General features: G+C 44.1%; 1 protein-coding gene across 2 annotated transcripts in view; it reads right to left on the reverse strand.

Moving 5' to 3' along the window:
• Window positions 1-16,380, reverse strand: part of GPC3 (glypican 3) — a 419,619-nt gene that overhangs the window by 44,823 nt on the left and 358,416 nt on the right. Inside the window, exon 7 of one of the 2 annotated variants that reach the window (XM_027054340.2) lies at window positions 3,969-4,128. The exons of the other annotated variant lie outside the window; for it this stretch is intronic. Within the exon in view, the coding sequence (XP_026910141.1) occupies window positions 3,969-4,128 (160 nt within the window). The remainder of the gene's footprint in view (window positions 1-3,968; window positions 4,129-16,380) is intronic. 2 annotated transcript variants of the gene reach the window in all.

The raw sequence follows: 16,380 nt of genomic DNA on the forward strand, positions 1-16,380 counted from the left end.
CAGCAACAAGGAACGTGTCTGTCTTCTACAGCCTGTTTCCACATCCCTCATCCAAAGAGCTAGGCTCTCACGGCATCCACGATCACTTCCCCCGTCTTTGACGCAGCTCGAGACAAGATTACCTTCTTTTCCTGACTCGCAGTTATAAAGACATTAGGCTCACCGGAATGTTCTGGCTGTACCCACGGACTAGTGCAAGCTGGAGTAAAAACAAGCCCAGGGAGGAAGGGGGTGAGGGAGTGGTAACAGATATCTCTAAGATGCGTGTTCCTTGCTGGGTTGTTTTCTGAGCATGTGTTTCAGTTGTGTTTCCAACAGCAGGCGTGTGTGTGCGCGCACACATGAGCACCTACGTGAGTATGTGCTTGTGTATGCATGGTTTTCTGTGTGGGTGAGAGTGGGGACTTGGCAGAGAGGGGGCAGATGCTTAAGATGCTTAGTCATCATGTCTTGGCTGGGGACACCTGGCCAGAGCTTGCAAAGCTTCTCAGAAGTCAGCCCCAGCCAAAGCGCTGGGACCAGCCAGCTTCCCAAACAGTTTGACAACAAGAGCTTTGACAAGGCCAATAACTGGGAACAGTGCTGATGGCAACCAGGTCCATCACGGATGATCCGTCCCTGGAAGGGAGCTTGAACACGGTGTTTGGCGCAAGAGCATTTTCTAACTCATGGGCTAAATTCAATCTTTGCAGAAAATTCGTGCCGAACTATGGACACTGAGAAAGCCAAAGAGCTTCCAGAGATTTTTGCATTAATAATGTCTCCTGGTCGTTATAAATATCTGTAGAGCCTAACGGGTTGCAAAGCACTTGGGTACTCATTATCGCCTCTGATTTCCACAACAACTCACTGAGACCGGTGAGGGTGAGCAGCCCCACTTTACAGCTGGAGAAACTGAGGCTCAGAGCACGACATCACTTGCTCAAGGTCCCGCTGTGCATAAATGTGCTAGAACTGGAACCCAAGTGTCCTAATGTGTCATATGGGTGACCGGGCCTCAGGCATCTTTTATATTCCTGGAACACTTGGCTCACTGTGGCCAGTTTAGTGGCTTTTCAGATGCTTCATGTATTAAACCTAAATGCCACAAGTGCTCGGTTACAAGGTGGAAAGGGGGCAAACGAATCAGCTAGGGACCTTGTCAACATGACCTTATGACCCAGCAGGTCTGAGGTGGGCTCTGAGAGTCTGCGTTTCTAACAAATTCCCAGATGATATGGATGCTGCTGGTCCACGGACCCCACTTGGAGTAGCAAGGGGTACTGGGGATATCGCTGCGTGTTGGTTACCTGGTTGTAATTGCCTTTTATGAGTCTTAAACAGACAAACTAATAAAACAAGCTAATTCTAAGCTACATCTGCAGGCTCTTTGAGCTCCAGAGGTCAGCAGTTAGCAGCAACAGACCAGTGGCTTTAATAGTAGATAGGCTTTTTTGAGTGCTTACTAGGTGCCAGGCACCATGCCAAATGCTTTGTGTGGCTGATTTTATGATGATGACGATGATGATGACGATGATGATTTTATTTCATTGCCACGATCTTACGTAAGAAGAGACATGAAGTAAGAAAGCAGGGAACCTATGAGGTCAGAAGAAAACACAAAAGAAGATGTCCCCGAGACCCAAATAAGCACCCTGCCGGGGACCAAAGCCAAATAAATGAACAGCATCACGGATTGCTGGCACTAGAATGGCCTGCAAGAACTGGGCGCGCTCTTTGTTTCACAAATGGAGAAACTAACTGACTTCCAAAAAGAGGAAGGGGCTTGGCCCAGGACGCATGGGAGCTAGAAAGAAAGTCAGGAACAGAGAAAACGACGTGTCCTGCACTTCATCCAGTTCAGCGAAACAAGGGAAGATGTGAGCCAGGGCGGCTGGCCAGTAGGACCACTTGCTGGTTATGGTGTAAAAGGTCTGGGCGGGGACAAGAGGGAGACAGAATAGAGTCTGAACCCACTCTGAGCCTTGTTTTTTTATTCCCAAGTTGTGTTTTGGAGGAAGGAATCTGGAATTCTAAGTGAGACGGCAGTAAACGCACAGAGTGTTCCAAGCCTGGTTGACTAAATGGATGTTGATGAATCACCAGGACCAGATGGCATCTACCCAGATTTGGGGTAAAATTGTGTAACAGCTGACCACAGTATACGGCTTGTCGTTCCAAACAGCTATTGTGCCATGAACCTGGCAGATTGCCAGTGAGTCTCCTCTCCATGAGAAACATTTCAAAGGGGACCGAAGGAGCTCCAGGCTGGTAGGATCACTGAACATGTTAGCCAAGTGTAACCTATTGGGGGTAAGGCATCATTTTTCCTGTAAATTAAATTAACCGCCATTTGTGTAGTGTTTTACAGTTTACAAAGCACTTAGGGTTAATCATGCCTAACTAATTGACTAGAATTCTTTGAGAGGATAAATGTGCATGTGGACAAAGGAAAACCAGTGGATGTAATCTATTTAGATTTTGAAAAGGCCCTTGACAAGGTCCCCTACCAAACACTGTTGAAAAAAGTTAAGTCACCATGGAACTGTGGAGTCGTGTTCTGACAAGGATAGGGAAGTGGCTTATAGGCAGAAAAGCAAGAGCAGGGATAGGCAGGGGCATTTTTGGAGAAGTAGGAAAATTGGTGTGCCCTAAGGATCAATGCCAGGACCAGTCAATATTTTGAAGAATCATGCAGGCAAGCTTTCGATGACCGAAAGCTTTCTTGGGTAGCAAAATACAAAGCAGATTTCAGTCTTTCTACAATTGTCTAGATGAGCAGAGAAAGAAGAATCGGAGTGGAGCTGTTCCAAGAGTGGCCTCCAGAATCTCATTTCCTCGCTCTGAACCCTGACTCTGCCCTTAGCGACTGCACGACTGTAAGCAAATGACTCTACTCCAGCATCCATTTGCTCATCTGTAAAGCGGGAATAAGGACAACCCCTCGTTCATTGTGAAAATGACATAAGGCAATGCAGCTAAAATTTCGGCACAGTGCTTAAAGCATGGTTAATGTCCATCGAGTGTTGGCTTCTATTATTTTTACTGATTCTAAGATGCCAGCCTCTGGGTGATCGCTTTGTGCCCTAGGAATGGAACGTGGGGGCCACTGCAGACTATTTCTGGAAAGCGTTGGTAGAGTTTGTTTTAGTAATTCAGAGAGGATGGAGACACGTGTAGCCTGGTTGTGAAAGATTTCGTTCAAGGAAACTAACAATTATGGAGCACCAAGAATGTGGTAGGTACCAGGCTAGACGCTGTACGACTTTGCCCTCCTGATTTAATCCTGCAGTAGTCCTATGAAGTCGGGGCAATGACCCCCGTTTGGTGAACAAGGGAGTGAAGTCTTAGGAGAAAGACAGCCAGAATGCAAATACAAGTTCGCTCTCTCCCTAAAGCTTTTTTTTTTTTCTTTTTTACTGCAGCAAACTTGAAATGCATTTTGAGGGATGGCTGTAATTTTTTTTTTTGAAAAAGTATTAAGTTTTAATGCCAGGTTAGTCAACATACAGCGGAGGGATGGGTGTAATTTAAGACGGGTCAAAAGAGGAGCATCTCTACCGAAATAAACATGAGCAATGGTATGAAGACAGAAACAGGAACGGTATTCTTATGCTTCCTTCCAAGGTTACCTCACTGCTGGTTTTCACTAGACTCCGAAGACTGCGTTGCTTTTTATAACTGAGAGGAACCAAGGAAATGTCCAATGGGAAACAGAGCCAAGTGATTAGGTCAGCTCATTTCAGAGGATAAAATAACAAACAGGAAGTTACCCTTTGAATCTACCCGGGTCCAGAGATTGGCGGGGGGGGGGGGGGGGGGGGGGAAGAAGCCTACCTGAAAACTTTATTTTTCTAGAATATACTATTTCCTTGCAGAGTTGAAGGCATTCTATGTTGCAGGGACTTGTGGAAAGTTTTAGAGAGCAGAGTCAGTTGACTCTGCGAGCATGGCCATTTTTGCTCAGACGCGCTGGCGCTCACACGCACCTGCAAGGAAGCGGAGCTGGTTCCTCACTTTCGTGGTGCCGTCCCCCGAGCCCCCGATGCACTCGTCTTCATCGTCGCCACAGTCGCCACTTTCAAGCCCTTCCTCGTCAAGGGTTTTATCCAGAACTCTACCTTTGGGCACAGACATGGTCCTCAGGAGCTGCAAGAAACGACCAGAAATGTACTGCGCTTGAGATTTCTCAGGTAGGTCTGAAACTGTGTCTTGCTGGCAGGAGGCATTAAAAAAATGGTGAATGAATTACACAGGGGCTTTGAAAAATCATTTTTCAAATGCAGATAGGTGTAAACTGCTTATAGTCTGGAACGTTCCATAGCGTTTGACAGGATTCTCGACTAGAGCATATACCGCATCAGACTTTTCCATACCATGGTATTTAACTTCCCGAAAGCCTCCGTGGTAGCACGCACCGATGAGAAACTTAGGATGTATAGGCAAAGCATATTTATCGGCTGAGAGGACACCAAGATCAGACAAGATCCCTATAGAAGCCCCCTACGTTCCCATTCGCCAAATTAAAATAACAAATGCTTCCCACTAGAAGAAGATACTAGCAATGACATTTTACACACATTTTAAATGAATACGTACAATTAATTGCCACATACCGTGTCTTGATCACCAGAAAAGCTTTAAAAACCTCTCCCCCTTCCACGATTTCAATAAGATGGTTTGAGATTCGTTTTGCTTTATTGTAGGTAACATGCCTACTAAGAGACACGTGTGTTCTGTGTCTGACTTTTCAGTTATGTGGTCAACGTCTAATTTTATGTGACTCCCACCTCCCCCAAATCTCTCCACTGACCCAAAAGCCCAGCTCACAGCATCAATGGTCTGTGGGGGCAGTTCTCAGACCCCATTTCGCTTTTCCGCTTCATCTCTCTCCGAGGCTGTATTCCAGCGTCCTCCATTCCTGCCCCACCATCCACTCTCAGTCTTAAATGTCAGGCCCACTTCCTAGTTTTAAATAATGGCCAACAGAAGATGCTGGATCTACCGAAAATGAGATCTTTGCAATTGCGCAAGAGGTATCCAGAAAAATAAAACGCATGCACCGACACATCTTGGTTTCTGTGGTTTCTGTTATCTGTGTTCACTGTCACTGCAAAGTATTCTTTTATGTTCTTTACTTGTGATTTAGCTGCTACAACAAGATCTAGTTGAAACAAGCTGTGTACCGTAGAGACATGTGACGGTGGCTTTGTTTCTTTTTCAAGCAAGGAAGGAAAAGTCCAATAAGCTACCTCCAATGGTGTCAGAGAAGCCAAACCACCCACCATGTAGCACCATCTCTATTCTGCAGCTCTAATGCACCCTTTCTCTGACCCTCCCCACCCTACATGTAAATGTAAATGTAAATGTAAATGTAAATGTAAATGTAAATGTACCCTAAATGTATAATACAGATGCATAGGCCAGGACAAGCTAGACCAGTGACTCTCCAACTTTTTGGTCTCAGAACCCCTTTTTACTCTTACTTGGAATATCAGAGAACTTCTGTTTATACAAGCTATATCTACTGACACTTACTATCTTAGAAATTATATCTGAGAAATGTAAAAAATATTTAATAACTTGCCTAAACATAACAGTAATAAACCCGCGATGTGCTCACAGAAATAACGTTTTCTAATGAAAAAGAAATATATTTTTCCCTGACATAAGGGAGTTAGAAGGAAGGGTGGCGTTGTTGTACATTTTTGCAAATGTCTTTTAAAGTCCAGCTTAATATGGAAGCTGGATCATCATATCTGCTTCTCCGTTCAATCTGTTGTTACATGTTGTTTTGGTTGAAATATTTGTAGAAAATCCAGGTCTCACAGAAATGTAGTGGCGAAAGAGAAGTATGTTAGTAGCCTTTTCAGATAACTGTCACTATTTGTCATTGATACTTCATAGACACTCTCAACAAGGGGGGAAAGTTCCTCACAACGTGCAATATGAAACCACATGAATATACTTTTCATGTTCTGTTCCATTAAAATCCATTGGTATGTTCTGAACTTTGAATGGACCTTTTACCCATTTTGTATCGTCATACAGGGGTTCATCCAAAAGCACTGGTTCACTGAGGGGTGCCTGGGTGGCTCAGTGGGTTAAGCGACCGACTTCAGTTCAGGTCATGATCTCTAGGTTCGTGAGTTCGAGCCGATCTCTAGGTTCGTGAGTTCGAGCCCTGCGTCAGGCTCTGTGCTGATGGCTCAAAGCCTGGAGCCTGCTTTGGATTCTGTGTCTCCCTCTCTCTCTGCCCCTCCCCGTTCATGCTCTGTCTCTCTCTGTCTCAAAAATAAATAAATGTTAAAAAAAACTAAAAAAAAATATTGGTTCACTGAGCTATGTAGGTTTTCCAAATGTCAACACCTCTTATTATATGAGACATTAAAAAAGCACATTTATTAATTACATCATCTCCAATCTCATCAGGAGAAGTCGAAGCATTGGGAAGCTCTCAAGCTCACAGTGGCAAATACGGATTTTCTAAAATGTTGAGTTTCTCTTGAAAGTTTAAATTTTCTCATTGGCAACAAATGCGGTCAGCTTTTCCTTTAACTGATGGGTTCTCTTTATTCCTTTCAAAGAAAATGCCTAGCAAATACCCAAGTCTGTATAACCGTAGTTTGTCAGGTATTATCTGAAATAAAAATGGTGTTCCATGAAAGATGAGGCCAGTTTAGCTCCTAGCTTAAATGATCTTACAAGTGCTTTTCCTTGAGACACACATCCACACAGTTTGCAGCAGAAATACCTTAAATGTACTTTGCATTTTGTAACAGAATATTTTTTACAAGGATACTCAGGGGTTATAGTTTAATAAACTAATCATTTTACTGCTTCAGCCATGGCTTTTTTTTTTTTTAAGTTATCTCTGTGTCCAGTGTGGGGCTGGAACTCATGACCCCAAGATCAAGAGTTGCATGTTCTACCACCTGAGCCAGCCAGGTGCTCCAGCCATGATATTCTTTTTTAATTAAAAATTTTAATGTATATTTATTTTTGAGAGAGAGAGAGCAGGGGAGGGGCAGAGAGAGAGAGGGAGACACAGAATCCGAAGCAGGCTCCGGGCTCTGAGCTCTCAGCACAGAGCTCGACACGGGGCTTGAACTCACAAACCACGAGATCATGACCTGAGCCGAATTTGGACCCTTAACCCACTGAGCCACGCAGGTGCCCCGGTGTCACTGCTTTGATTCACACTGTGGTGCTGACAGTTGTACTCAACCGTGCTTTCGCACCATTGGCACAAGTATCAGCACAGTGAAAAGGGCAAAATAACATCGTGGTACTGTTTTGCAGGTGATTTTGACCTTGCGGATCCCTAGGCTTCATGGATCACCAGGGTCCAGAAACCATTCTTTGAACACTGCTAATGTCACTTCAATTTGATCCACTACACCCTGATCTCCTTCTTTACCATGACTTCGTATGAGAAAATTGCTTTTGATATAAGCCTTTTTAGGTTAATTTTCAAAAAAATGACCGTCATGTATGTCACGGATTACCTGAATTAGAATTGCTTCATATAAGGGGAATTCGCGATTGGATATGGGTTAGTAAACTTGCTATTTCTCAAGCACATCTCATATCTGTGTCTGTCATTAGCCTCGTCAGCAAACATTAATTGAGCACCTAGTAGGAGCTGCTTTCATTTCTGTCTATTGAAAGCACTCCATCCTTCTAATAAGCCGAGTTCAAATGCCACTTCCTTAAGTCTTCCTGGCTACCACAGATGGTCATTACGGCTCTTCCTTTCCTTTTTTTAAGGAACTTTTTTGACGTTTATTTGTTGAAAGAGAAAGAGAGGGAGGGAGACAGAGAATCCCAAGCTGGCTCTGAACCACCCCCCGACGTGGGGTTCAAACTCATGACCTATGAGATCATGACCTGAGCTGAAGTCAGATGCTCAACCGACTGAGCCAGCCAGGCGCCCCTGTTCTCCCTTTCTTTTTTCCACCGCTGCTTCCTTTGTCTGTACCTCCTAAACAGCATCTTATGTATGCAGCCTGGTCTTATTTATTTGTACGTGTGACTTTGCTGTATCACCAGACTGGGAGCTGTGCAGGGGCTCAGTCTTATTTATCTTTGAACCTCGTTACATTTAGGGCGATGTCTGGCACCTAATAGGTACTCAATAAATGTGCTATTGAATGGAAGCAAAATAAATTGGCACAGTATCTTTAATTCTTTCAAAGGTTCCACAACCTCATGGAAAAGGAGAAAGCCAAAGCACAGATTAATTATAGAAGAACTTGTGAATGACTAGCTAAAACTTTGGATGACCCCAGCTACGACCTATAGCTAATCTTTGAGAGGCCGTTTTCCGACCCCATGTACAATGCTCCTAATATTCTCTGGTAGTTCAATTTTTTTTTTTAAATACTCTAATCTTAAGTATATAGCTGATTGCTTTATTATTTTTTTAAAAAACTGTTTTGATGTTTATTTATTTTTGAGAGAGAGAGAGAGGGACAACATGAGTGGGGGAAGGGCAGAGAAAGGGAGACACAGAATCCGAAGGCGGCTCCAGGTTCCAAGCCGTCAGCACGGAGCCTGACGCGGGGCTCAAACTCACGAACTACGAGATCATGACCTGAGCCGAAGTCGGCCACTTAACCAAACTGAGCCACCCAGGCGCCCCTCAATTTTTTTTAAGTGCAATTAAAAAGACTTTAAAATCTTGCCAGCGAGATTACTTCTTTAGTCTTACATGACTCCCATTTTGGAGACAACTCCCACATTGAAGGATTACAGTATATGTTGAAAGCATTGCACAGACATCTGCCGGTGCGCCTAACCCTCACACATTGAGAAAACAAATTCAAATCTGGACAACGATTATTAATGAAGAGAGTCCTAAAGAAGAGTCTGAAGCTCCAGAGTGTTGAAAGAAGGGTAACGTGTCCGCGATGAAGAATTGCCAGCGACACTGTGGATTCCGTACAGCCAGGAATCTGGCACCGAAATCAAATCAGCTAATCACAATTCACAATATTGACCTTTTTGTTCCCTCTCTCACTCTTTACAATGTCTTCCAGACCGAACACTCACTTTATAAAAAGAAAGTTATGAGGGCCTCGCACACAATCAGTTAACTTTAGGTGCCTAATGCTTTTGATTAACTGCTTGCCATTTTCAAAGGACACTATCCTGATAGCTTTTTAAAAGCCAAGGCTCAGAATAATGGTTATCAATGTAAACTATCTTATTAAAACACAGGTCTGATTATTTCACCCCACCACCCCCATAATCATTCTATAAGCCTGACATTTCTGCCACGCAATGCTTGGCGTGCTTTAGCGGGACGTGTCCAAGGCCCTTTTCACAGCCAGCTTTTTCTACAGCTACTCCCCTCCTTGAAACTCTGGTTGAGCCCCATGAGACTCTCACAGTTGTTTAAATATACCATCAATTTTTTATTTATAGTCTAATACTTTAACTATATAAGTATCCATATAATATACCAAGGTGAAAGGAAAGAGAAATCAGGAAAAATCCCGAATTCCCAAACTCTAATAAACAACATCTGTGTTTTCAAAGGTGGGCTTCTTTGTAACGCCTACAGTTTTAAAGAGGTGAATTTGGACTTTAGAATCAGACTGACTTGGATTAGAATCCTGGTTTCCCCCATTGTTAGCTTCTTCCCCCATTTACTACCTGCTGTTTATTCCCCCTAAACCTCGGAGTCCTCATCTGTAAAATGAGGAAAATAATGCCTGCCTCACAGAATTGTTGTAATGAATAAATGTGGTGAAAGCAACGCTTTAAATGTGATAAAACACCTACACAGTGCCTTTAAGGAATCTGCCGAGATTCACTTAACCGTGCTCCTACTACTGAACATTGACATTGCTTCTCATTTTTTTGTTCTTGTAAGTAAAAATGAGGCACCAGGAGCTGTCACACAACTCTTCCCATATTTTGGATTATTTCCTTAGTTTCCCACTAGTAGGATCACTGGGTCAAAGAGAACATACATTGTTTAGGGACGCCTGGCTGGCTCCGCTGGCAGAGCTTATGACTCTTGATCTCAGAGCTGTGAGTTCAAGCTCCATGGTGGGAGTACAGATTACTTTTAAAAAATAAAACCTTAAAAAAGTATACGTCCACTTTTATACAGCATAGGAGTGAGTCTACAATGTCTGTAAGCATCACCTAAGATACCTGTTAAAAGCTCAGGCTCCTGGGCCCCAGCCACAGAGCCTCTGATTTAGTAGGCCCAGATAGAGCACTTTCAACTGGATCTGCCCCCCACCATCTTGCCATGAGCGAATCACTTTAAGAAAGGCTGCTCCAGTGTCACTCTACTTCCCAGAAACCCTCTGAAATCCTGTTCGTTGAAGAGTCACCTCAGCCTCGTGCGTGTTTGAATCCTTAATATGTGCTCTTCAAACCATTTTTTTTTTCCAAAAAGTAAATTCCATCTGATGATTTCCCTTTCACTTAAGTACAGACATCATGACCTTTTGTCTTTGTAGTTAATGAAAATACCCTTGTGTAAAGGTGAGTGAGTTCATTTGATTAGAAAGTGAAATATTTAAAGTTAGCTTTGGAACAGGTACTCGGGGCTGTGCGATAAAAGGAACCAAAAAGCCTGGAATAATTACTTAAGAAAATTAGAACCACGATGTAAGAGAAAAGAGGGCTTCCCAGAATATAGCAATTTCACATTCTTAAAACCATAACCAGGATAACAAAAGAATATTGTGGCATGGGACGATGTGAGTTGGCCAAAGCTCTTTTTGGGCTTGCTTGGCAGGAGAACAAAGATCAAAGAACATACTTGTTGTTCTTAGGGGGATCAAATATGTTGAAATTAGACCAGGGAGAGCAGCCACTCTTGATCTGTCTATATGGTATAAATAACGTGCCTCTTGGAATTATCTTGATTGCAAAGATATGGACCTTATCAGCCACACACTGTGCTAGGGTTTAACATACGCTCTCTCATGGACTCCTCCGATCCCCACCGCCAATTTGTGCAACGAGGAAGATTACCATCCCTATTTCCCACATCAAGGGAGGACGCTGAGGCTCAGAGACAGGACATAACTTGGCCAAGTCCCTGAGTAAGGGACGGAGACCTCATTAAAAATGAAGGCTTCTGGGGGCGCTGGCTGGCTCGGTCGGTGGAGCGTGCAACTCTCGATCTCGGGGTCACGAGTTCGAGCCCCACGCTTGCATAGAGGTTATTTCAAAAACAAACAAACAAGCAAATAAAAACTTAAAATAAATAAAAATAAAGGCTTCTGCTTCCAAGCCAAGAGCCCTTCAACAAAAACATGCTGTGTTAGGCAAAGACATCAACGAATGGGGCCTTCATCTCACAGTTTTGCCGTCTTATTTACCTGAGATGATTTCCAGTTCAATCTCACCTTCTCAGATGCTAGCTGTGAACTACAGCTTGATGGGAAAGCCTTTTGTTGTTGGCTGGGAGACCGGGAAGGGGGAGATAATGCTGTTGGATGCCTCCCACTTGTTTTTCCCAGCCTTGCCATCTTACACGGTCTTAAATAACCAAACGATCTCATCATAAACAGGTTTGTTTTGAAAAGCTTCAGACAGCTGGTTAGAATAGAATGAAAAATTCCATTACTGCTGCTCCGTGGCTAAGAGTTTTCTGGACTTTAAGCTCTTTAGCTTTTTTAAAAATAAAGGATAAGAAACAAAACAGATAACTGCAAATATGGGGCTTGGTACATAGTTTGAGGATTTAGCTGGCCTTGTCTCTTTGGGCCACTCACATACCACTCTCTGGGCGGTTTTTCAATATCTGGAATCCAGGTTACATTTTAAAGCTATTAAGCTGGGCTTACAAAACTGATTCTGAACTATTTGGATGCTAAGCTTTATACAACCTGCAAGGAATGCTTTGGGGGCCCGGCTTTCCATGTCCACAGCAATGTAAACACATGCTTTACTGTTTGTATTTGAGTAGCATAAGCTAATGGGAAACAAATGCGGCGATTCCAATGAATCCCAGCTTTTCTGGAATGCCATTATTATTTATACGTTGTGCACATCCACAGGACTCAGGGCACGTGACCTCTGTTCTGCATGCACACTTTCTTTGAACAAATGCACCAAACCGCAGCCACAACTAATTGGAAACAATTGCAACTCCACACATTTGAGATGCAGCCAGAACCCAAATGTATGGGGCTAGAATTAATGGCTATATATGCGCTTCACACATTGGAGAGGCAATAAAGTATAGCAGTTAAGAGTGTGAGCTTTGGAATCTGACCAGCGTGGATCTGAATCTCCACTCAGCCTCCTTCCTGGCTGTGTTACTTTGGGCAACTTACTCAATCTCTCTGAGCTTCAGTTTCCTTACCTGTAAAATGGAAGATGATGCTATTCATTCACCTTTCACGGTCCCATGTATCCTTCCATCATAGAACTTTCCACAGCCGGTAATTATAAATCCCCCTAGAGTAACAGAAGGGGCGCTGGTCTGTTTCGATTACCAGCACGTATAGAGCGCAGCGTTTGGTTCAAAATGAAAGTTCAATAAATATTCATTGAGTGGATGAGCGAACAAATAAATAGATAGCTGCGTGTAAGGTGTTTGGCACATTGCCTGGCAAGGTACTAAGTTCTCGGACGTGCTAGCTCTGCTGCCGAGGATGACGACGATCTTGAAGAGGAAGAAGGGGAGGAGGAGAAGGAGTAGAAGTAGCAGCCACAGAAGGAGACACGAAAAGCTTATTACGAATGCCCCGTAAGGCAAAAGAAGGAGCGCTCCACGGCCAAACACCGAGCCACCAGAGACAAGGCTGCGTGGAGGTCTTTGAGGAGTCTGAGGAAACTCTTTTCCGTGAGCAACACCCGCTAACCGAGCTCCGTGAGGAAACCCATCTGGATGCTCCCGGGGAGAGGAGGGTCTGTGCTCGGAGGACGCACGCAGAGGTGTTAGCGGTGAAGAGCACACAGACCTGCTCGAGCTGGGTTTCCATATGGAAGCAGTAAGAAGGCCACCCACACCCAGATACGCTCTTGTCCGGCCCTGGCTCCCACGCCCGCCTCTCGTTCACAGCACACGCTTTCTCCCCCACATCCAGCTCCCCCGATTTTTACTTGACGTTTGTTAACGTGGCACTGAAACCTGGGCGCCTAAGTCCTCCCGATGAAATCAATGTCTAGATGGTAAAACAAACCAGGATGTGAAAGAAGCAAACTGGAGATAAAATGAAAGCGATTTCAGCGGGGCTCCCTCTCCGCGGTAGAAATGGTTCTCTGCACTTTTGGGAAGCTGTCCACTGCTTTAAAAGAAAATACAAAAAAATGACGGTACTATTCCCAATAGCTGAGAACCGTATGGAGTTTTGTTCTCTTCCAAGAGGGGGTAGCGCACGGTGGTTAAAAGCTCACACTCTAGAGTCAGAAAACTCGCATTCAAATCTAGACTCTATCATTTCCCAGCTTTGTGACTATAAACAAGTTGCTCTTGAACCCCTCTAAAACCCCTGATGTTTCTTATCTATAAAACGGGTATAACAATACGTGTACGTATCACTACATTGCTGTGGGGATTAAACGAGGTAATCCATGTAAAGCATGAGCTTAGTCTCTGGCGCACAGTAAGTGCTCACACGATGATATATATTAAAACCGATACATTCCTATATATATGAGTCTCTGAAGGAGAGGAATTCTGAAATGTTGGTATCCGTTGACCTTCAGTTGCAGTCTGGGCAGGGCTCGTTCTGTGGAACACTGCAGGCCCTCAGAAAAATCTTAATGCGTCATTGCTGTCAGCCATTTTATCATTTTTATAATTAAAGGTACTTCCATATCTGCTTTCTCAGTTGATCCGTCCAGGACCCCCATGAGGCAGCAGGGCAAGTATTATTAGCCTCCTTTTACAAATAAGGTAATGGTTGCTGAGAGCGGTGTGAGACGATGTACCCGTGTTTAGCTTGACAACTGGTTAAGGGGAGCTAATGTAAGGCTGGTAGAATTTGGAGTGGAGTCAGAGATGCGAGCTTCTGTACTCCATCATTAACTGGGAAAGGGCACGGTCCTGGGACTCAAACGGTGCCTGAGACATAGTAGGTGCTTAGGAAATGCTTGGTAACTGAACGAATGAACGGGCCAATGGGTTGACAAAGTAAACAAGCAATTTATTCACCATCTTGAGATCTCTCCCACTCCCCATCTCTGCAACCCTGCTCTGACAGGCCACTGCTATTGCTCTGGTATGGAAATAGCCGATTCCTGCCAGGGAGCCCTCAGATCACTGACGCTACACAGATAGACACATAGACTAAGTGACTGACTGCCAGCATTCACTTTATTAGGGCAATCCTGAGAGGCAGGTACCATATTCTGCTCCGGTTGAAGGAGCCTCTTACTCTGATAAAGTGAGGTGAAGTCAGGGGCACCTGGCTGGCTCAGTCGTGGAGCGTGTGACTCTTGATCTCAGGGTCATGAGTCTGAGTCTTCGCATGGAGCCTACTTAAAATAAAATTTAAAAAAAGCATCTAGGCAAATGAACCAACTCACCCAAAGGGATGTGGCCAACCAAAACAGTAAGTGGCTGGATGGGATTCTCAAGGCCACCCAGTGAGCTTCTTATAATTTCCGGTGAATATTCTGTTTGCTAGATTAGTCAGCTTGTGTGTGCTAACTCTGGGCTCGGTAATGCCTTCCTCTTTTTTTTTTTTTTTTGAAAGTATATTTATTTATTTTGAGAGAGAGAGAGAGAGGGCGGGGGAGAGGCAGAGAGAGGGAGAGAGAGAATCCCAAGCAGGCTCTGCACTGTCAGCACAGAGCCTGATGCAGGGCTCAAACCCACAAACCACGAGATCATGACTCGAGCAGAAATCGAGAGTCAGACGCTTAACCGACCGAGCCACCCAGGTGCGCCTGTAATGCCTGCCTTTCAGGTCTCTAGCCTGGTAGACTAAATCTCAGTTTAAGGGGCCAAAAGTCCCACGAAGTCCCGTCCCAGTTGTAAGGCTGGAGGCAAGGCTGGCCTGGACTCGAGAAGCTGGCCAGATCAGGCTGATTTGGCAGGGGTGGCCACAAAATGCAGGTGCAGCAGGGTGCCCTTGCAGGCCACCAAATCCAATTTCTCTCTGGAAGCCTCGGACTCTGGCTACCACCATTGCTGAAGATTACTGAATTGTTGTCCCTACGTCAGTTTTAAATCATCGTGAAAAGCCACAAGGACAAATAAGACTTCTCCCGTAAGGAAAACTTACTTGGAAGACATCTATAAAACCCCACAGCGCCGCTCGGTTTCCAAAGCAATTGCCTCGGTTAGATGAGGGCCATTGACAGAGGGCAAGGATCCCAGGGTAAGAGAGTACCAAAATATTACATACTTCCTCAGGGAACTGAGGTTACACAGGCATAATCTGAGCTTTTACTATTGTCCTAGTATAAATCTGATCCATTCCAAATAGACATCTTGTGGTTATACTTTTGGGAAATGAAAACTCTTGCCTCTAAAAATAACCTCCGTGTATGAACCACAGTTAGCCATGTCATCAGGCATGGGGCTTGAAGGATCAACCTCAATGGCTGGAGAACCATGGTTCACTATTGTTCTGGAAGGCCGCTGGCCCACCAAGGATCACTGAGATGCCTCTAGTTTTCCTGTCAAAGCTTCCTTCCTTTCGAGACTAGGTCTAGATCAGGATTTAAAAATAGGTTTTCAGTGGCAACAGTTTTCCTTCTCTGGTATACTACGTGAAAAATAGGAGTTTTAAAATAGGTTTCAGATAATTAAGGCCAAATTGTATTATTCTGAAGTATAATAAATGACCCGGTACATCTGGTATAAATAAATTAGCTGGGACTTGATGAACAACTAGATTCTGAATTTCTCGTTAGTATTTCCTCGGAGGTCAGAGAGCTTCAAACCTTTCCTTTTCCAAGTTTCAGGCTATAGAATCTTAAGAGGGAAATGGGCTCCCACAGGAAGCATGAGTAAAACTATTATAATATTCATATTTAATCACATACTTTTAGAGATTGACACAGAAGAAGCAAAAGAATGGTGCCCTTGTGTACTTTTTAGCCCTCCTCCCTGAGTGAAGATTCACTGAAGAAACGATTGGGGCAATCGTTTCAAATGTGAAAAGTTGGGATATGTTCTAAAACGGTGCTTTATTTGGTAAATACAGCATCGAAGATGCAAGAACAGTTGGCTCTCTCTGTATCCACCACATATGGGTTTTGTAACACTTTGGTCACAGAAGACCAGTAGGGTTTTGGAACGTTGTGAGGGCTACTGACAACCCTAGATATACATTTCAGCTACCAAATTATTAAATACTTCCTTATTGTGGTGTACTTTTCCTTTCTGTACCCCCAGTGGTTTGAATGGAGTGGTCAAACACCGCATGAAGGAATGTGCAATGGCAACAGCAGAGGAAATCGAGCTCT

The sequence above is a fragment of the Acinonyx jubatus genome, chromosome X, assembly GCF_027475565.1.
Source record: "Acinonyx jubatus isolate Ajub_Pintada_27869175 chromosome X, VMU_Ajub_asm_v1.0, whole genome shotgun sequence".
Taxonomy (NCBI): Eukaryota; Metazoa; Chordata; class Mammalia; order Carnivora; family Felidae; genus Acinonyx; species Acinonyx jubatus.